This window comes from Schistocerca cancellata, chromosome 5, assembly GCF_023864275.1.
Source record: "Schistocerca cancellata isolate TAMUIC-IGC-003103 chromosome 5, iqSchCanc2.1, whole genome shotgun sequence".
NCBI classification, from domain to species: Eukaryota; Metazoa; Arthropoda; class Insecta; order Orthoptera; family Acrididae; genus Schistocerca; species Schistocerca cancellata.
Genome location: NC_064630.1, coordinates 551,846,334 through 551,869,321, shown reverse-complemented (window position 1 = coordinate 551,869,321; position 22,988 = coordinate 551,846,334). Strand labels below are relative to the sequence as shown.

Genomic DNA, 22,988 nt, shown 5'->3' with positions numbered 1-22,988 from the left:
TGAGCAAAATCGGTATAGTTTTTACGTCCGACTGCAGTCGCATCTCATTATTTTGTGACGTCAAGCTAATTGTACCACCTGCGATTACAAATGATCAGCAGAGACATGCTCACCATGCGTAAAATCAGGAAAAAAACTTCGACTATTTTGATGCGAGAACTACCGATCACCACAGAATGTCCTAATTATTTCAAAACCGTCAGCAGAGTAAAGAAAAAGCGATAATTTGAAACTCCAAGGAAAAAATCTAAACTAAGCAATTTCTTCCAGCTTGTTATACAAATTACACGATCTGAGAGAGTCTCTCACATTCAGTGTTTGCAAATAAAGTTTCATGCACCTGTGTATTACAAACATTTCAGATAATCTTTCACGCTACTGGCTCACATGTCCGAAAAAAAACACATTCATTTAAAGTTTGACAACAAGAAGCTGTAATTCAAGAAGACGTAGCTGTTTTGTACAATATGACAGGTGCCCTTTTACAAATGTGACGCAATATCATACTAGCGTTTAAGACACAAATCGTGAGATCCTATCTCGCCCTGTGTACGTGGGGGATTCAAATTTCTTTGAAAGATATCGCCGCAACGAAAAAAAAAGGTAATGCTTGCCAAGAATCATTCCGTGGTGCCCTAGCCATCTCTTCCGCCCGCCAGGCGGCACGTCATTGATATCAATTTGATGGTTAATTAATTAAATTGATCATGAGAGTCACTTTATATGGCGAGAAACTTCTTATTTTCAGCAGTCGGATTACACTCGCCAAGTACGACAACTGGGAATCGATGGAGGGGACACAATGCTCTTTTTGGGGAACACTATTGAGAAATGACAGCTGAAGCTGGCCACAGAGGGACTCTACAACACACAACATACATTTTGCGTAAGGATCGCGCTATTAAAAACACGATCGTAACCCCTATGTTAGCATAAAGCACTCTGTCTTCAGGCCACAAGTGGCCCATCGGGACCATCCGACCGCCGTGTCATCCTCAGATGAGGATGCGGATAGAAGGGGCGCGTGGTCATCGCACCGCTCTCCCGGTTGTTATGATGGTTTTCTGTGACCGGTATGTTAGCATCATCCTGCATAAAAAGCGGTCTTGAATCTACAGGCACACACGGTCGCTGACAGTGTTACACTGTCAGGCAGAAATGCTGTCAGCAATTTGGGATCAAGTCTATCCATTCAGCCACATATATGCGTTGGATCCTGTAGTGACGTTTTTTAATGATTACTGCCACTGGTGAATCATATTCGTGCCACTCTCGTATCTCGAAACTAGTGGCTTTTCTTTTTTCAAACCTGTCCCATACACCAACAACTCCAGCGCTGTTTTTAGACAGCCATTCTGCTTCTTGTACCTGCCCCCCCCCCCCCCCCCCTGCAGCTTCGTCCATGTGATCGTTCCAATTTAAGTCTGACCTGTATGAATGTCGGAGAGTGCCTTATCTAATACCTTCTGCATCCTGTGGGGAAACAGGACGAGCTGAGTCAATGCGACAGGGTTTCGTTTTGAGCGCTCAGTGGAAACGGGAACATGGTACCATAGCTCAGCCAACCGTGTATAAGGCCAGGGCCAAATTCAGCTTTCCCCTGCTACTCGCGGTAGTAGAAGAGATAGTACGAGCTGTTACAATGCTGTTTCTTGTTGGGAAACTTAGGAAGACTACACATCATACATGTCATGGAGGAAGGACAAAGACTTTGCGACACATTTCCAACTACATACTGGTAGTCCGAAGGAGATCTGTGTCTCTCAGGGTGCATTCATGTCTGCCACCCAAGCATATGTGATGATCCTATTAAATATACAGCTATTGGTTCGCGTGCAGCTGGTTCGTAATCGAAGTCGCTTCCACAGACCGGTGCAAAGTCTTATCACCTGTACTGTAGAAAACCCATAACCAACAGACTATCAATTACAGGAAAGGGTTCCTTTATTGCTCCTTCACAAGCAGTTTAATATATAGTTCTTTCGGTTGTAACACACACCTTACACTTTGTTTTTTCTACCATGACTTAGAGACTCATGTCACCAGCTGCTAAACCAACCTTAACATGTTTCGATCCTCTGGCTCTCACAAAAAACTAAACATCGCATAGCATAAACTATACAACTGCCACTCCACAGTCTGGTAGATATTTCACAGATGCAATGTTTCTCATTGACAAAAATTTGGAAGACATCGCAACATATGGAAACTGGAAGAGTTTGCGGTATTGCAGAGCGCTTCCAACAACAACTATTTGGAAGTGTGATTCTTGAGTTTCTCCCGGCGTATTTGATAATCAAAATATCCACGGGTATGCTGCCGGTCTATAGTGTCCAACGGGCACAATATTTCGGCGATCAAACATGTCGCCATCATCAGGTGAACTGACGGACTGAGCTCCTGTGAACGTACCGGCACGGAGATCCGTACGCTATGGCTGCTCAGAGGGAACTGGGTTCGGTCGCGGCGGCGGCCGATTTAAATACCCTCCGCCCGCGGCGCGCTCCCTCCGCCGTCCGCGCCCAGCGCCACGGTCGCGCGGTGGAACAGATTGCGACGGCGTCTGAGATGACGTCGGTGTGATGGCTCTGTCCGCCGTGGTCGTCACAACTATACGTCTGCTCGATTTACTCTTGATTAACCCGATCGCTGGTTCCCAAGCCTTGCTAAGATTATAGCCACAGTCCCGGTTTATGAGGTCGTCATTGGTGCGAATTTCGATGGCCTCTCTAACAACGCTGTCCCAGTATCTCGACGTCTGTACCAGAATCCTCGTGCGGTCATACTCCATGGCGTGATTTTCCGACAAACAATGTTCAGCGACCGCCGACTTGCTCGGATACATCAGTCGAGTGTGCCTCTGGTGTTCACGGCATCGATCCTCGACGGTACGCATCGTCTGACCAATATACGACTTGCCACATTGACACGGAATCTGGTACACGCCGGCCTTCCTCAAACCGAGGTCATCTTTGGCGCTCCCCACCAGTGCACGAGTTTTATTTGGAGGACAAAACACAGTTCCGACCCGGTGTTTCTTCAGAATGCGGGCGATTTTCCCCGAGAGTGCGCCTGTGTATGGAATAAATGCAGTGCCTACCTCCTCCCTCCTGACTTCATCCATCTCAACAGGTTGTGCTGCAGTGGTTGGGCGGAGAGCACGTTGAATCTGCCACTCTGAGTACCCATTTTTTCGAAATACAGTTCTCAGATGTTCCAATTCCTGGGGTAGACTCTCTGCGTCAGAGATAGTGCGCGCCCTATGTACTAGAGTTTTAAGTACCCCATTCCTCTGTGAAGGGTGGTGGCAGCTGTCTGCATGCAAATACAGATCAGTGTGCGTAGCCTTCCGATACACCCCATGACCTAGGGTGCCGTCAGCCCTTCTCTTGACCAAGACGTCAAGGAAAGGTAATTTACCCTCCGTTTCAGTCTCCATAGTGAATTTGATGTTGGGGTGTATGGAGTTTAGATGTGTAAGGAAGTCAAGGAGTTTATCCATACCATGTGGCCAGATGACGAACGTGTCGTCCACGTAACGGAAAAAGCAAGTAGGTTTCCATACGGATGACGACAGGGCTTCCTCCTCGAAGTTCTCCATGTACAAATTCGCTACCACCGGTGAGAGTGGGCTACCCATGGCGACTCCCTCCGTTTGTTCGTAGTATTCTCCATTAAAAAGAAAATACGTGGAAGTCAAGACATGCCTAAAAAGTTCAGTGGTCTTCTCATCAAACTTCTGACTAATCAATTCTAGTGACTCTCGCAGGGGTACCCTCGTAAACAAGGAAACGACATCAAAACTCACCATGATATCTGACTCATCCAACCTGAAGCTATCAAGGCGTTTAACAAAATCCACGGAATTACGGATGTGATGAGGGCATTTACCCACATAAGGACTTAATATTCCCGTCAGGTATTTGGCCAACAAATATGTAGGTGCCCTGATGTTGCTGACAATGGGGCGTAATGGTACCCCCTCTTTGTGAACCTTCGGGAGTCCATATAGTCTAGGCGGTACCGGACCTTGGGGTAACAATTTCTTAGCGTCACCCTCCGGTAAATCTGCGTCTTTGAGAAGCGCCCTCGTCTTGTTCTCCACCTTCTTTGTAGGGTCAACGCTGATCTTCCGGTAGGAATCGTCATTTAGCAGGCTCTGCATCTTATCAGTGTAGTCCTTATGGGAGACAACAACTGTAGCATTGCCTTTGTCAGCTGGTAAGACAACAATTTCAGAGCGCTCCCTAAGATCACGAATGGCCGCCCTCTCTTTACTGCTGATATTTGACTTCATCGGCTTGGATTTCGTCAACGCACGACAAGTTTCACGACGTATTTCCTCGGCTGATTCTGGCGGAAGTCGAGCTGCAACCTGTTCAACAGCACTAACAATTTCTGCGACCGGAGTGAACTTGGGGGTGGGAGCGAAGTTGAGACCTCGCCGAAATATTGTGCCCGTTGGACACTATAGACCGGCAGCATACCCGTGGATATTTTGATTATCAAATACGCCGGGAGAAACTCAAGAATCACATCATACACCTTTACGGGGAGGAGATGTATCGCAGCATGAAGAAATTTGAAAAGTTGCGCCACCGTAGATGTCGTTTGCTAAGTACTCTTGCCTTTCTAAAGAGATGTCGTTCCGAGAATGTTGTTCCAAATTTTGCTAAGGTTATGCATCACATCGATTCTGCAGCAGCTAAAAGAATCAAGAAACGAGCCAGCCTCGCATTGGTACGTGAGAGAGTGCAATTCACCCGCCGGAGCCTTGAGTTTATCTCACAGGAATTACTCAAACTACATTTGCAACTGGCTAGTAAGTTCACTTCTTGTTCCTGGGATTGGATTGATGGTGTCACCTGGGTGTCAGCTGATTCCGCCCATAAGAAGGCTACAGGACGTCAAACAGCTAAGTTCTCACGTCTCCTTGACAAACCATCCCTGCAGGTTCCGTGCAAGACTGTCATCAATCTGAGTGGCATGGTGTTGAGTGATGATGCGGTCTCGGTTTTGCAGAGAGGTCTCAACTTCGCTCCCACCCCCAAGTTCACTCCGGTCGCAGAAATTGTTAGTGCTGTTGAACAGGTTGCAGCTCGACTTCCGCCAGAATCAGCCGAGGAAATACGTCGTGAAACTTGTCGTGCGTTGACGAAATCCAAGCCGATGAAGTCAAATATCAGCAGTAAAGAGAGGGCGGCCATTCGTGATCTTAGGGAGCGCTCCGAAATTGTTGTCTTACCAGCTGACAAAGGCAATACTACAGTTGTTGTCTCCCATAAGGACTACACTGATAAGATGCAGAGCCTGCTAAATGACGATTCCTACCGGAAGATCAGCGTTGACCCTACAAAGAAGGTGGAGAACAAGACGAGGGCGCTTCTCAAAGACGCAGATTTACCGGAGGGTGACGCTAAGAAATTGTTACCCCAAGGTCCGGTACCGCCTAGACTATATGGACTCCCGAAGGTTCACAAAGAGGGGGTACCATTACGCCCCATTGTCAGCAACATCAGGGCACCTACATATTTGTTGGCCAAATACCTGACGGGAATATTAAGTCCTTATGTGGGTAAATGCCCTCATCACATCCGTAATTCCGTGGATTTTGTTAAACGCCTTGATAGCTTCAGGTTGGATGAGTCAGATATCATGGTGAGTTTTGATGTCGTTTCCTTGTTTACGAGGGTACCCCTGCGAGAGTCACTAGAATTGATTAGTCAGAAGTTTGATGAGAAGACCACTGAACTTTTTAGGCATGTCTTGACTTCCACGTATTTTCTTTTTAATGGAGAATACTACGAACAAACGGAGGGAGTCGCCATGGGTAGCCCACTCTCACCGGTGGTAGCGAATTTGTACATGGAGAACTTCGAGGAGGAAGCCCTGTCGTCATCCGTATGGAAACCTACTTGCTTTTTCCGTTACGTGGACGACACGTTCGTCATCTGGCCACATGGTATGGATAAACTCCTTGACTTCCTTACACATCTAAACTCCATACACCCCAACATCAAATTCACTATGGAGACTGAAACGGAGGGTAAATTACCTTTCCTTGACGTCTTGGTCAAGAGAAGGGCTGACGGCACCCTAGGTCATGGGGTGTATCGGAAGGCTACGCACACTGATCTGTATTTGCATGCAGACAGCTGCCACCACCCTTCACAGAGGAATGGGGTACTTAAAACTCTAGTACATAGTGCGCGCACTATCTCTGACGCAGAGAGTCTACCCCAGGAATTGGAACATCTGAGAACTGTATTTCGAAAAAATGGGTACTCAGAGTGGCAGATCCAACGTGCTCTCCGCCCAACCACTGCAGCACAACCTGTTGAGATGGATGAAGTCAGGAGGGAGGAGGTAGGCACTGCATTTATTCCATACACAGGCGCACTCTCGGGGAAAATCGCCCGCATTCTGAAGAAACACCGGGTCGGAACTGTGTTTTGTCCTCCAAATAAAACTCGTGCACTGGTGGGGAGCGCCAAAGATGACCTCGGTTTGAGGAAGGCCGGCGTGTACCAGATTCCGTGTCAATGTGGCAAGTCGTATATTGGTCAGACGATGCGTACCGTCGAGGATCGATGCCGGCGGTCGCTGAACATTGTTTGTCGGAAAATCACGCCATGGAGTATGACCGCACGAGGATTCTGGTACAGACGTCGAGATACTGGGACAGCGTTGTTAGAGAGGCCATCGAAATTCGCACCAATGACGACCTCATAAACCGGGACTGTGGCTATAATCTTTGCAAGGCTTGGGAACCAGCGATCGGGTTAATCAAGAGTAAATCGAGCAGACGTATAGTTGTGACGACCACGGCGGACAGAGCCATCACACCGACGTCATCTCAGACGCCGTCGCAATCTGTTCCACCGCGCGACCGTGGCGCTGGGTGTCGGACGGCGGAGGGAGCGCGCCGCGGGCGGAGGGTATTTAAATCGGCCGCCGCCGCGACCGAACCCAGTTCCCTCTGAGCAGCCATAGCGTACGGATCTCCGTGCCGGTACGTTCACAGGAGCTCAGTCCGTCAGTTCACCTGATGATGGCGACATGTTTGATCGCCGAAATATTGTGCCCGTTGGACACTATAGACCGGCAGCATACCCGTGGATATTTTGATTATTTGGAAGTGGTTACCTGTACAGTTAATCTCATCTTCCCATCGAAAGCGTAATGGATGTCTCTGTGCTCCATATCGAAAAGCATTGTTCCTTCATTTTGCGATCATGTACATGATTACTGTTCCAGTGTTGACCATCGCAGAAGGGTGCTGTCCACAACACACGTGAGGTAGCACAAATAAAGAGAGGTACTGATGAGAGGTATTGATGAAAATTAACATGTGTAGGGTATCGCAGCATATGGAAATAGGACGAGTCTGTAGCAACAAGGAACACTTCCAAATAACTGTATTTAGGTGATGAACTCTATATTTGATCCCATGGTCCACAGTGACAAGTAACAGATATCCAGTGTTTCGTCAAGGTTCCCTCGGTCTCAACGGGGTGGTGTCAGTCAATCATTATGTGGTAACTAACAGCGTACCCAGTGGAAGGTCGGGATTGGAAAGACGTCACTGATATGGAGCGATGTCTCTGCTGATCATTTGTGATCGGTGGCGGTACATTTCGCTGGACGTCACAAAATAATGAGATGCGACTGCAGTCCAACGTAAAAACTAAATCGATTTTGCTCATAAAACTAAAAGAAAATGGGCTTTACCTATTTTCGTGGAAAGAGGACATTTATTATGGTCCCAAATGTGTTTTTCTTTTTCTAATAGATGCTTGATTATAGATGTGTTGATATCAAATACAGTCGTTCTCTATCGCTGCGGGGGGAGGGGGGCGTGTCTGCTGTGGTGGTCGCTGAACAAAATCACTCTCTGTCGGGGGGGGGGGGGGGGGAGGGGAGAAGGACACACTTAACAATTTCAAAGTTTAATTAGAATTGGGAAGCATTTTTTTTCCATCAGTTGTGGAAGTGTGTATGGCTTCGATTACCTGGGCTGGAGGATGGTTCTTGAGAAGACATCTGTAGCGAACTCTGATGTCAAAAAGTGCTAGATACTGTATGCTTACAGGTAATACACTTCTTAAACTCCTCTGTCCAACACCAGCATATCATCTTTTGAACGTATTTACCACCAAAAGAAATAAAGACAGTACCTTACACCTCAGCCTTTTTCCCCGCCATCTTGTAGGTGTAGGGTAGAGTTTGAGTGTGTCCATCACTAGTTTCACATGTCTACCCCCTTGTGCACAGTTGTCATATCACCGTGGCACTGTAGCAAAGTGACTGATAGCTAGTTGTTTGCACAACGAAACAATCAATCAGGACACCAGGTCGGTCGCAACTTCTCTCTTGTGCACAGTTGTCGTATCACTGTGGCTCCATAGCTGACAGTTACTGGTCAACACCGGACAGCAACTGATGTCTTTAACATGATGGTTGTGACTTGTTCTTATATGCTTTGTTTGGATATGCGGTATGTTTATTTTCGTAATGTGTGAAGACAGCAGTGAAATTTCACAATATTACGATAAAACCTTTACTACCCTGTGAAGCAAACACAATACTGTCCTTGGACGGGGAATGTTTGAGTACTCAGTATAGAATCTCACAGCTGATCTTGCAGGAGCCATATTGCCATTGTTCGAAAAAGTAAACCATCAACATATTAACTTTCAATGCTCAAATTTCGATCGCATGTTCACTTAAATCTTCCAGGATGACAGGCCATGCTGGATATGTCAGACTGGAAGTTTTAAGTGAAGTTAATATCTGCCGTGAAAGTGTACAAAGTCTGTCTATGACTTCGTCTTTATGATCCAGGTACAGATGCCCAGCCAATATTAAGCAAAAAAATAAATTTTGGAAGATGGGTGGAATGCATAGAAAGGCTATACAAGGGAGAAAGTGGAACACAGTGTTAGAGAACGAGAATAGGATAAAGATGAGTTGATGGATTCAGTACTGCGAAAAAAATATGACGGGTCACTGAAAAGCTTACGAAGTGAAGTCGAAATAAGACAACTGAAGGAGATGACGATTTCACAGAGCTATTCAGACCTTTCGCAGAATTTGCCACCGTAAATCTAATCCACCCGGTATGCAAGACACATAAGCGGGACGAAATACTCTCAGACTGAAGAAACATTTAACAAATGCAAGTAAAATTCCAGAGCCGGCAGGTCCTGATAGGTGTGAATAATATAGAACAATTAGTTTAATAAGACATAGATGAAAAATACTATATCATTTACAGAAGAATAGAAAGACTGGTAGAAAGCAACCTCTTGGAAGATCAAATTTAGTTTCTCAGAAATATAAAAATACAGGAGAAAATACTGACCCTTACCGGTATGCGTAGGACAGCTTGCGTACCTAATATGCTACAAAGTGCTGTTCATAAAAATGGGATTTTTCGGCACTCTTACCGCGGATTCTGTTGCTAATTAAAAGGTATGATCAAGTGCTTTTGGATAGCCCTTGACCCTTAGTGTCACTATCCTACAGTATAGGGTCAAAATAAATATTACACTCTTCTCCCTGTTTAGGTAAATGGAGCAAATAGGTTTGTTCTTTTGGCATTTGATGTAGTGTAAGGAGGGCTCGATGGTTCTTATGGAGACACCATCAGTTCACGGGCAGTTTCTCGGAAAACACCACAAAAAGTTTCTTTTACTGTATTTTTTTAGTCATCAGTGGACTAATACTCAGCCGAGACTTGCAAGACGGCTGTGCGCGGCAAATATCTGAAATTCTTACGATATATTCTTATGATCCCGATCTCAGACTAACTTGAACGTTTTCTGGATATCGTTATTCATCTCCAATTTAAAGAGCTTAGAAGTTACCCTACTTTCACATGTAAAATCCGGTATGAAGCGAAATCTAAATAATATATAATCGCAGCAAATTACTCAAATTTTAATGGTATACACGACAGACGTTTCTCTAGAAGAGCCTTCTTTCCGTTATGTGACAACTAAAGCTTATGTTTCGGGCACCAAAACCCAGCCGCGGGTTCCGAGACGGATAAACACAGCAAATGGCTGTAATTTTTACTATGTATTGCTAAGGTACCAAGAACGAGAAACCTTGACAATTTTCTTCGTATCTTTATCCATTTTCGAGATGCAGAGGTTCAAAGTTACCCTACTTGGCCATGTAAAATCCGGTGTGAGGCAAAAGAGTAGTACATGAAATAATGTATCACGGAGAAATATGCAGTAAAGTGTCTCCATTATTATCTGGGAACTCCATACTGTAGTGCTCAATCACAATCAAAAATTTTTTGCCGCAAAAAATCATCTCTGAGGTATAAAATTAGTTCTGCATTATTTCAATTTGACATAAGGAAAGCGTCTAAATTTTACTGATTAGAATATATATGAGCTACATAGCCACCTGCAGCAGTGAATAGAAGAGAACCAGCGGAAAAATGCTCCTATCGGAGCACAAAAAATGCGAATGTTGCGAATGTGTTTATGTTTATTTAAAAAATTCTGACTGAAACGTGGGTGCAAACCGCCTCATTCTGTCGTCCTCAGCACCTCTACAACTTTTCTAAGAAGTTTGGCCTGCGAATACATTCAGGATTTTTTATGCTGAGAAGGAAGAAGAGAATATCAGTGACAAAGAGACGGAAAAGTAATGAATACTGGAAGATAGTAGACTGGTTGTGTTGTAGAAGGGGCGTACGAGATAATGGCAGTGTGAGAGAAGGAGAGGGACACAGTGGTACTAGAACATAGTTGTAACGGTGACAGATCAGTGCTAGGAAAACAGTGAAGGAAATACTGCTGAGGGACGGCGGTAGGGCGTGGAATAAAGAGAAAGAGGAAGTGGAAGTGTGTGAAAGCCAGTGATACTGAGAGACATGGAATATGACAATGATAAGGAGGAAGAGAGAGATAGTGACAGTGAGTAGAGACAGCAGCTGTAGAAAGGAAGGAGTGAAATATTTGAAGTAAGAAAGACCAAGAGGGAGAGAGCGACAGTGAGAGGAGACTGTAGTAGCAGGACAGAACCAAGGGGACAATGATAGAGAGACACAAGGAGATAATGACGGTGAGATGAGCTGAATGAGTCAGTGAGAAAGGGCAGCTGGGAGTGGATGGGTATGAGCGACTTACAGCCGTGGACTAATGGGTGTTAGTTACAGTTGGGGGATATTTGTAGGAAAATTTTTGAAGATGCTGAGGAAGGTAGAATGGAGCAACTAGCACCATACCTTTCAGTCAGAGTCTTTTAAATGAACTGGAACATTTTTGCTTTTCTTGTGCTCCGACAGGAGAACTTTTCCGCTGGTCTTGGAATACACATTGAAAAATGACAAACCTAAATTCACAGCATATGCAGATTTAGAAAAAGCTCTTGATAAGTTTAACTGGAGTACACGCTTTCAGATTCTGAAGGTAAAATGGATAAAATGTAGTGAAAGGTTGTCTACATGTTCTACTGAATCCATAATGTAGTCACAAGAGTTCAGGAACATGAAAGGGAGACAGTGATTGACAAATTTCGAAAAGAAATTAATGTTCAAGGGAACAAATAAATTTTTTTAGGTTTACTGACGATTTATAACTCTGTTAGAGGTGGCAAAGGATTTAGATCAATTGAACGAAATAGATAGTGTCTTAAAAGTAGATTAACCGCAGGACTGCTACGGTCGCAGGTTCGAATCCTGCCTCGGGCACGGATGTGTGTGATGTCCTTAGGTTAGTTAGGTTTAAGTAGGTCTAAGTTCTAGGGGACTGATGACCTCAGATGTTAAGTCCCATAGTGCTCAGAGCCATTTGAACCATTTAACTTTGGTTACTCCCCCTTCCACACAGTTCTTGAATGCACTGATACCTCTGTCCTGCCGCTCACCCCTTGTTTCCAATACCTGGATCAGTTATCCCCCTCAAATTAAACACTCCCGTTACAGCACACAACATCAAACTCATACTCCAATCCAAAAGTAACACCACCTCTGGTGACGAAAGTGTCACCTCCTGCCACCTCAAGGATTCTCCCCTCCTTCCTCACCATCCTTGCTACCTTGTGTAACACCATTCTCTCCAGTGGCTTCTACTCTGAGCTGTGGAAGACATTCCATGTCCTGCATTTCCCTAAGCCCAACAAACTCCCCTCTGACATCTCTTCCTATTGTCCCATCTGCGTCACAACCATGTTCAGCAAAGTTTTCAAGTTCATCCTTTCCTGATGTATTCATTACCACCTTAACCAGCACCACCTCCTTCCTCTTACCCAGCATGGCTTCTGGCGCTCCTTCTCAGCTCATGACCAGCTCCTTAACCTCACCTATCTTCTTTCCCTCCTCCTTTCGTTCCTATGACCATGTATGGCATCCTGGGCTCCTCTTCAAACTCCAGACCTAAAGCCTTCCAGTCAAATTCGTCTGTCTCATTGCTTCCTTTCACTCCTGTTATCCCTCTTAAGTAACTATCCACAATACCAAATCCCATACATCGTAACCTACCATTGGCATGCCCCAAGGCTCCATCCTTTCCCCTCTTCTCTATCTCCTATATACTGCAGATATGTTATGTCAAAGTGACACGTTCCACATCATTACAAAATGTTGTATTCATGATCTATGGAACAAGGATTGATGTATGTATGTATGTTTGTATGTATGTATGTATGTATGTATGTATGGCCAAACCTCCCTCGCCTGTTCACGTCCTCCATTTTGATGACACCGCCTTCCTAACCCTCTATCCTACCCTTCAACAGTCCCAACCTACCCTTCAAACCCACATCAACCAGTCAATGCCTGGTGTAACCAGTGGCTCCTTCACATCAACCCTTCCAAGACCCAGGCAATCATCATAGGTTGTACCACCGCTTTCTTATGGCTCCACTAAATTTACCTTACCATTTATGGTCATCCTTTTCACCTCACTCCTACACTGAAATACTTTGGCCTAAACCTGGGCTCCCCATGTCCTTACAGTCCAACATAAAGCCCACAGTAGGCTCCACCTCCTGAAACTCCTCTCTGGCTAGGTATGGGGACTGCATCCTTAGACCATCCTTCACGCCTACAAATCCGTGATCCATCCATCGTTTGTTATACCAGCATTGCCTGGATTTCTGCCCCATCCAGATTCTATAAAGCTCTTAAAATCCTCCAAGTCCGTCACCTGCCTCACTTTCCATATCTGTCTCCCATCCTCCACATGGATCCTACATGACCTCATCCCCTTCCCACATCTTCTCCTTTTCCTCAAACATTTCTGCAACCTGTATATCATCTGCAGACTCAGTACCACCTACCTCCTGGGGTCTCCCATTGCCGCGCCTTTACCATTGTGTCCCACCCTCTTTCCATCTCCACACCCTCCACCGCCTTTATCAACGTACCTTCCAGCACCTATCCCTCCCAGATGATGAGCTTCACCCTGATACCCTTCCTACCAACTGTACCCTCACCATTTCCCCTTCCTCAGGGCTCCCTCTCCCCTTCTTTACCCTTCCCTGAGCGGTTTCCCCCCTCCCACGCCCCATCCCTTTCCAGTCCACTCCTTCCACGTCTCTGCACTCTCTCCTGGCTTGCTTTCCCTGTCCTGCTCCCATCCCACTCATCACCTCCCCCTTTGTGCTCCATTCATCTTTATGTTGACTTTTGGTAACTGTGACTCCCAATGTTAATGGTGGAAACATAGGAAAAGATGAATTAATAGTTCTTCAGGGCAATGATCAAAATATCTTTTTGGGTTACCGTTAATTATAAGCTTGCCTTTGCTTTTTCCAGTAGCAGTTTAAAGTCTTAAATTGTGGTAGTACTATTCGATGTATAGTCCAGTTTCAATTTTCCTTTCAATCTCCTGTTTACTTTTGTGTACACCTAACGTGTTAACTACATTTGAAGTAGAAATATTTAATAGGTACTGATTTAAGTCCATTTAACACATTGGTTCTTTTTTCTAAGACCTGTGGAATAACATTGTTTTTCTGAACCACTCTTAATTTGGTAACGTCTGCTTTTGATAGTACTGCAAGTAAAATGTCATAAAGCAATACTTACCATAAACTCCAAACCTATTTGAGACGTCTTGGTGATTGCGATCTGTGATCAGAGATCTTTAACCATACATGTGTATTATGACAATCATTCAGCGTCTGAACTATCCACACACTATTAAACTTTACCCACTTATGGGGGAAATAGCATTGTATATTTCTTAAAGTCTCAGATTTGGTGTCTTTTTAGTGTGAGATGTCACTCTGAAGTAAACATGTCTCACCCAAGCATCTGTCAACATCAGGATGACCTCGCCCTGGTATTACGTGGTACTGGGAAAATGAACGGGGGACAACACACTTGATGATGAACTCGGTGGTGATTCACCTAAAAGTTTTTCTTTAGCACCTAAGAGATTAATGAGCCATCTGTTCCAGCTTCCACCTTATATAGCGTCCCCCATACAATTTTGAAGTGTGTCTGATGTGCAGTTATTCAGAAGTTACGGGTGTAGAGATGCTGTCTAGAGTTTTGGGATCACAGTTCAGTGTTCAGGACAATGTAGCATTCATTTAAAACATGTACTGCAGAAGGTGTTTCCCAAGAAGCGAAGTACTCCATTCCCTGCTTTATTACTCAGAGCATCGCCAGTCTGCCATGATTCCTTTGCTTAAAAAACAAGTAATGTCCCTATTTTTTAAGGAAAGAAGGCTATGGTAATTTTTTAAAGGATAATGCATTTAGCACTGCCATTAACTCTCCATACAACATACAGTTACGCAATTGTAACTTACAGTATGTTCTGCTACATACTCCTAAGATTTTCAAACCGAGATTTTACTGCCAGAAGAGTAGATGGCCACAATTTTATTCTAACTGAGATGTATGGAGAAAATTGTAGCTATACCTTCTGCTTACCTGTAACTGTGAATATTATCGAAAATGCTAAGAAATTCTGCTATAAATATCGATTTTAATAAAAATATCTAGCATTGTATATATATTAAAGTGTAGATATTCATCTCACTTGGGGTATGCCTAAATAAAAATACCATTTATTAATACAAAAGTATCTAGCACTACTAAGGAGTTATAAACAGCAGCTTAATGCCATACTATTTAGTCAGGAAAAGGTATATCTGGACATTCAGTAAGATCGATAAGACATACAAAATACGTTTTTCTTTGCTGTGCATTGTATTAACTCTACGTCCCCAAACATCTACTCAGGAATGAAATTGCATAGCATATATTTCTTACAGTACCAGTTTCAGTAATTTCTTAAAGCGTGGTATTTATACATGTCTTTGGGTGACTTTATAGAAAAGTGGGTATTTAAAATAGTGGAAGCAAATAGCCCCAAAATTGTAAAAGTGCTCCAAAACTATAAGTATGAACTGAAGGTGGTCATATATTCCAGGAAATTTCGTTGGAAAGCCTTGACAACATTCAGTTATAGTAATTCAGCTGACAGGATAATGCACCACCGTGTTTAAATATACCGTATACTATCAAATTGTCTGAATTTTTTTTGTTTAAAAAAAACATTTATCCGCCACCCATATCGCCTTGAGAAGTGAGGGCAGGGGGAAGGAGGGGGAGAGGGCGGGATGGGGAGAAGGTGGAAACTTGAAAGGAGTGAGATGATACTCCGGTATGTCAATAAGTAAACGCTAAGAGCATTGGTGCAGAGTTCATTTACATAAGGGTCATAAAGTACACTTGTATAAGTGTAATTTAAGGGCACACATGCGTGATTTGCTTATTCAAGGCCAAATGAAGTCGTTGTTTAGAGAGAACCACAGCTAAGTGAGAAGTTTGTTTACATTTCAGTCTTAAATGTAATGTGATTTCATTATGAGGTAAGGACAAGAGACGGTAGATTTTGTTCACATAAGGAGAGCAATGGCCTTTTTCTCCTAGGAATGGGTGCAGGTGACCTCGAAAGAGACAGGTGGTGTTTCTTTACACAAGGGTTATAAATAGGAGTTCACGTTATCTCCATGCTCCCCTACTACTGTGGTCTTGCATGAAGCTGTATACGGTTCTGCTGAACCCATCGATTCCTTAATCGAATGGCACTTGTGCCGTGACACCAATGCTAGCAGCAGTATTACTTGAATAGCAATATCATGGAAAGATACTCTCGCTAGGCCATGCGCTATCCAATGGTGCTGATAAATGTTCCGCCTTCTTATGCGAGGTTAAACACGATTTCCTCTCAACCAACCAACATTAAAACGCGTACGATAATGGCACTGTATCTGTTTCTTTGTATGTAGAACATAAGTGACGTAAATCTCACCTACCTCGCGAGCTCGTGCAGAAACTCTAATCATGTCCATATCCAAGGACGTAGAACAGTTTATGCTATTTCGATGTGTAATGTATGCAATGGTAATGCAATTTTAAAGGACAGCAGCGTAACTTTGTAAGTGTCTGTTGCCTTTCCTTGTATTCAACAGTGAATAATTTCTGATTAATCATCCCTGCTTCCTAAATTAAATTTCCAAAATTGGTTAACAATTTTTTGTGATAGCGTCGGTTTCCACAAGCGCAATCAGTTTCTGGTAGGAGAAAATAAAGCGTGACACAATAGTGTTGATTTCTTAAATTTTATGGCAACTTTGATAAACACAGCCAAAGAAAATATGAAAATAGTGAAACATTTTATTATCTGGATTTCAAATATACACTCTTCTGAAATTAGTAAATATAGATACTGAAAGATAAAAAAAATTAAATAAATATGGCACTTGTTCGGACAAAAGTGCTTCATACGAGTGAATCATACTCTCAGTAGGTATGATATGTGAGATAAATCAATAATGCAGGCAGTGCAAATCCACTTGATCGACGTACTTCATCACGTCAGCATGGTGAGTGCTTGGAATCCTGTTATCGGTTGCTTACTGATGGCTGTACTACCGTTTACGGTCGCTTCTACTTCAAGGTGGAGTCAATACAGCTGCAAAAGAAAAACTTTAATGACTACACAGATAACTTGGAGATCTGTATGATAGGGCATGCTGATCTTCGCTCATCAATATCGCTGCACAAGTGCGAGCTTCAACTAACTGCTGCCTCTTCACACAGCATAAAGGCCAATTATGTACTATCTACATCGACGCTATAGTTATAACACACCTAACGTTTCAAATGCGATTCAGTATATGAAAGTGGGGGTTTCTGAAATAGGGGCAACGATTCTGTATCAACTGCAAAAATGTATTTTTTGCAGTATTCAGTAGCTCATGAAAGGAGTTTAGTTATAAAGTACATCTAGGTATATATCATAAACAGATTCGCAAAAAAGAAAGATCATGATATACTTTCCCTGAATGTTAATCCAGAGCTGTTATGTGGGTACAGTATTGTCAAGTTCGCTGTTAAAAGAGTAGTGTAACCGAGTACAAAAGAAAACCTTAGAAAAGAAGGTTTGAGTCCAGAAGTGATAACAATGAACAAACATAGAAGACAGGAGGAATATAAGTAAGTTACATTGTACAGTTGTAAATAACGCTTCTAAGGAGTTTCTACAAAGCATGACTTCATAAATAAATTTAACGACTCAAAATTATAGTAATGATTTCCATTGTACACTACTGAAAATGCCTAAACTAATTAGGTGAAACATTCTTTCTCAAGAAATAAAAATAAAATTGTTACAATATATGAGTAGGTAATTATTTAATTTTTATCTCATGATAAAACTACAGCTGCTTCTATGTCTCTGTACAGAAATGTTGAGAGTTAACGACACAGTAACACATTCACCTAATCGCTTTCTATAATTTTCCTAGAACCTCGTACGGCACCTTGAATATTAAAGTTTATGCCTTTTCTGACTTAGGTGGCCCATGCCGTGTTGAAGTGTAAGTTTGCATCAATGGAAACGGTACGTAGGCAGTAGCATAAACACAGTTAAAATACTAATTAAGTTTCCAATGTAATTATGAAGAAACTTTTTGTTAGTAGAAGTTACAATATAACATTGTTTTACCTAAACAGTTTTATACTACATCTCGATTCTACAAGCTAATGTATGTGGGAAGTCGGATAACGTAATCACTCCGTTAGCGGTAAAGGAAGACGGGCGCCTAATCTTGGCTTTAAGCTGTTCGAGATCATTAAAGGTGGAATGCGACCTCAGCTGAAAAGAAACGGAAGACAGTATCGATTGCGGTTTGTCAGTGCAATCGACCCGGTGTTCACATTAACTGATGACAGGAAACCGTCGGAATTGTAAATCTCTATAACCTCATACAGCTTTGAACTTGTACGACGATTACACATGGTGCTAGGCGAGATTGCATAGCACGCAGGCCTAATTTGATCGCTCGTACATGCTGTAGAGATTTTATCGCAGCGTTATCATAACCTGAGAGAGTTTCAAAGAGGCCTTATTCAGGATCTCCGGTTGGCCGGCTTGTTGCATTATGTTACATCCAGATTTGTGAGGTATTCATATGTGACAGGGGCCCAACTTTGACCCTCATGGATATGCGAGGGCAGGGATACTCGCCTTCAAGATGTGGTCGACCACATATGGCCACCAGAAGGGAGGATCGCCGTATTGTGCACAGACTACATCGCAACCATTTCATATCAGCGCCTGCCATCAGAGAACGGGTATTGGACTCCTGCTACACTGTGCAACTCTCAGGAGAGATCTCACTCTTCCAAAGTATTGCAGAGGCACTGCAGAGGGACATCTGGCATCGTACTGTGGGAGGCCATTGGGTATGATTTGAGAACACGACTGGTGGTAATTGAGGGAATGCTGACGACATAGTAGTACAACACGGACAACCTGCAACCTATAGTGTTACCTGTCAAGCGACAATATCTGGGTGCCATTTGTCAACAGAACAATAGATGTTCATACTCGGTACATGTCTATAACAATTGTCTCCGTGATGTTGAGGTATTCTCGTAGTCATCACGATTCCCAGGTTTATACACCAAACAATATTTGAGGGAAGAATTCGATGTCTGTCCCAGTGGCAGTACCCAGGATCTCAAGATCGTTGGTCAGATTGCCTCAGAAGAGGATACAGCCGCTTTACGGCGTCGTGCCCCAACGAATCACTGAATAAATCCAAGCCAGAAGGGAAGCTGGGGTCAGTTGGGGTCATACTGTAAAGTTCTGACTTTGTAATCACCGAAAGAATATCACGTACTCTATGAACTTGTTAAGTTTAATTTCATCTCGCTCCATTCTGGGCGCTTCGGTTTTTTCCACACGGTGTACGTTGATATAACAAAAGTCATGGGATAGCGATATGCACGTATACAGATGGCGGTAGTACCGCTTATACAAGGTATAAAAGGGCAGTGCACTGGAAGGGCCATCATTTGTACTCAGTTGGTTCATATGATTAGGTTTATGATGTAATTATAGCCGCGCGGCGTCAAGTAAGAGTCTTCGAATGGGACATTCCATTTCTGAAATCGTCAGGGAATTCAATATTCCGAGATCCACAGCGTCAGGAGTGAGGAGAGAATACCAGATTTCAGACATTTATCTCTTACCGCGGACAACGCATTGGCCAAGGGCCTTCACTTAACGACCGAGAATAGGAGCGTTTGTGTGGAGTTGGCAGTGCTGACAGACAAGCAACAATGGGTGAAATAACCGCAGAAATCAACGTAGGACGTGGGACGAACTTATTTGTTAGGACAGTGCAGCGAAATTTTCCGTTAACGGCCTACGCCAGCAGATGATAAAAGCGAGTGCCTTCGTTAACAGCACATCAACTGCAACTCTTTTCTTGGGCTCGTGATCATATCTGTCGGACACCATAGGGCTGGAAACCGGTGGGCTGGTCAGATGAGTCCCAATTTCAATTGGTAAGAGCTGATGGTAGGGTCCGAGTGTCCCGCAGACCCCACGAAGCCATGGCATTGTGCAAGCTGGTGGTGGCTCCGTAATGGTGTGGGCTGTGTTGACATAGAATAGACTGGGTCTTCTGGTCCAACTGAACGGATCATTAATTTGAAACGGCTACTTGGAGACAATCCGCAGCCATTCATGGTCTTCATGTTCCTAAAAAACGATGAAATTTGTGTAGGACAGAGTCACCAGGTCACAGTTTTTCTGTGATTGGTTTGAAGAACTCTGGGCAATTCAAGCGAATGGTTCGGCCACCCGTCGATCATTTATGTGACATAATCGAGTGGTCAGTTTGTGCTCCAAATCCACTTTCGCAATTATGGACGGCTATACTGTAGACACAGCAAGGTTCAATATTTATGAAAGCGACTTCCAACTACTTGTTGAGTCCATGCCTCGTCGAGCTGCTGCGCTACGCCGATATTAGGAGGTACCCCATGACTTTTGTCACCTCATTGTATATCGAGCAGTAATGGCCAAAACCAGTATTAGGAACTAAACTTTCCGGACAATTTTAATTCAGTGCGTAGCTGACGCGTGACTTTACTGAATGATTATGGAATAGTTCCTCAGTAAATGGTTAGACAAAAACATGTTTATACACTCCTTTAAAATCCTCTCTGCCAACTAATGAAAAATGGTCGATTATAACAATGGCGCGATGTTTGCCAATAAATGAGCGTAATTAATTGTTAACGTGACGACCGCATATTTACTTTCTTTATTAATTTTACCCTTTTCTCAAAATTAATTTCTACCAATTTCACTTGCATTTTTCCTTTCATTTAGATGTAACCCTTTCCTCCCTCTTTACCGACAGATTAACTTCGGTGACGATTGCTTTTCCAAAATTTCCATTAGGTAGACGCGGTTTAATTTTTCACTGTCATCAAGGTCGATAAGTGAGGGGGAGGTTACACTGCAGGTTATGGATACTTACGCAGCAGTGGCAACGTCGAAGATCTGACTGCCAGGACACCTGTACATTTCCGGAGACATGCCATCTCCCTTCTGCATGCAGATGTAGTAGATGGCTGGGTTCTCTGGGACAATGCCCACCTGTCCCAGCTGCGTACAAGGCGTGATGGGGCCTTCTGTGCAGACTCGGTCGGATGTCGTCAGGCTGTCAACATAAAGCAAGATTTGATTTAAAAGAGTGACGGACCATATCACATCAGAAGCATTAATTCAGAGACTGTGAAACTGCAGTTTCCTGTAGGTATGGCGACTACTGCTACAAAGACACCATAACACCAAAAAAAGTTTTACATCCTGGAAAGGATTTTGATGCTATTCATTTAGGAATCGCTACGTCATTATCTAATCATAGCACTTATCATACATTTTATTGAAGGGTCCCAAAAGTTATTAAAATTACTCAACTGTATCAACATCTAAATGGAACCTGTTCTTTTGATTAAAAGCCTACGTTTCTTCCTTGTGCCGCCGTTGGAAATTTTTGGTGAATTGTCTTGCTCGGTACACATACCGTAATTTTGTAAGCTCGTCTTGTTTTATTATTCTTCCACTTTTAATAATTTTCACTGATATACTATCATCCGCTGGCAGTATTCCTTTTTTCATATCAAGCGAGGCAGCACAGAATTAACGACAGTGGACCCGCATTCGGAAGAACCGGGTTTGAATGCCACGTCAGCCATCCAGTTATAGATTTTCCATGGTGTCTCTAAATCGCTTTAGGCAAATGGTAGGAAAGTTCCTCTGAAAAGAATACAGCTGAGTTTCTTCCCCATCTTAACACACATCGACGTTCTGCACCGTCTTTAACACCGTCGTCCACGAAACGTTAAACCATAATTTTCCTTTTTCTCGCCTTTCTTCATATCGATTGGTCTTGCTTTCATCACCTAGCACGCCATTATTTTCATTATTGTAAACTTTATTTCTCTTGCTTATTTTAATATGTGTGGATATGGCTAAGGTTTTAAATTACGTAAGCATGTCGACCTACTTTGCTGTGTAAATGACAACAAGAGCGATTCAGCTCAATACATCATGACGATGTGTAATGCCTGATGGCTGAAACACAATGAACTAAGTCATAACTTTTGTTGGAACAAGAATGCCTCGTCAACGAGCTGAAAACAGTAACCAATAAAGTAATTTTAGCTATTTTCACGTAGGATTTTTATCCATACATTTTAACACAACAGATCACCTGTCTTTCGATCTGACAAAGCTAAATAATGTGTTGTTTAACTATTTCCGTGCTATTCGAGGTATATAGCCGTATCCTTGTCGGTTCTTTTGCCGCACCGCTTTGCTGTAAATCGACTTCAACGACCTCGGTGCTGGTATAAGCATTTAACGTCATATGTTTCTTATCTTTCTTAATCTATGGATTATTTTCAGTTTAGATTGCTCTGCGTGCTGCGAACGAGGGGCATGTCACAGTTAATTGATCATAAGCGCAATCAACATATGTGAATCAAATTTGGACATGGAGTACGTTTCAATTTTGGTACATAGATGTACTTTATTTCAAATTAAAATTGTACTTCATACATTTTAATAGTTTATAATGACAAGCATAGTCCGAAAGTAATGCCACATTACATTTATAAAACCTTTCGTGCAATGAAGAAGAATAGCACCTGGAAATGCAAAAGTAAATTGCAGACTCATTTATAGGATGTATGCAACAGAAAATATCTGCCCAAAACTGAAGCAATATTATAGTTGATTGAATAGTTCACGAGTGTACTGCTGGTCATAGATCCTGGCGGACACAATATTTCGGCGACATGATCGGTCCAATGGGTATTATTTGCAATAATTATGCAAAGAAGAAGAATCTTGCAAAGGGAAGACTAAGTTCGAGAACTGCAGAATAAAGAGCTCAAACGAACAGCAGTACACGTCTTTCTAAAACTTGCGTTTACTTCGGTACTGAGAATGTTACGCCACCGGTTATCAAATGTGCGATATTTTTACCACAACTTGTTTCGGGACTATGTTATGTCGTTATTAAGTGCTTTGGTAGGTGAAACCAGCTGCCTTTACTTTACAACTCTGTTTTGAGTGTATAAGAAGCCAATATCACATGTTCTTGGAAGAGTTTTATATTTGACAAAGCATGTT

At 43.1% G+C, this 22,988-nt stretch overlaps 1 protein-coding gene across 6 annotated transcripts in view; it reads right to left on the bottom strand.

Annotated features, from left to right (window-relative positions):
- The window catches only part of LOC126188269 (uncharacterized), a 206,580-nt gene that overhangs the window by 171,177 nt on the left and 12,415 nt on the right, over positions 1–22,988 (bottom strand). The window contains exons 4-5 of one of the 6 annotated variants that reach the window (XM_049929845.1): positions 20,827–21,009; positions 16,641–16,958 (exon numbers count right to left, since the gene is read on the bottom strand). The exons of 4 other annotated variants lie outside the window; for them this stretch is intronic. In XM_049929845.1, the coding sequence (XP_049785802.1) occupies positions 16,934–16,958; positions 20,827–21,009 (208 nt within the window). In that variant the 3' untranslated portion in view covers positions 16,641–16,933. Of the gene's footprint in view, positions 1–16,640; positions 16,959–20,826; positions 21,010–22,988 lie in introns of those variants that run through there. One more of the 6 variants, XM_049929848.1, reaches the window with a different exon arrangement.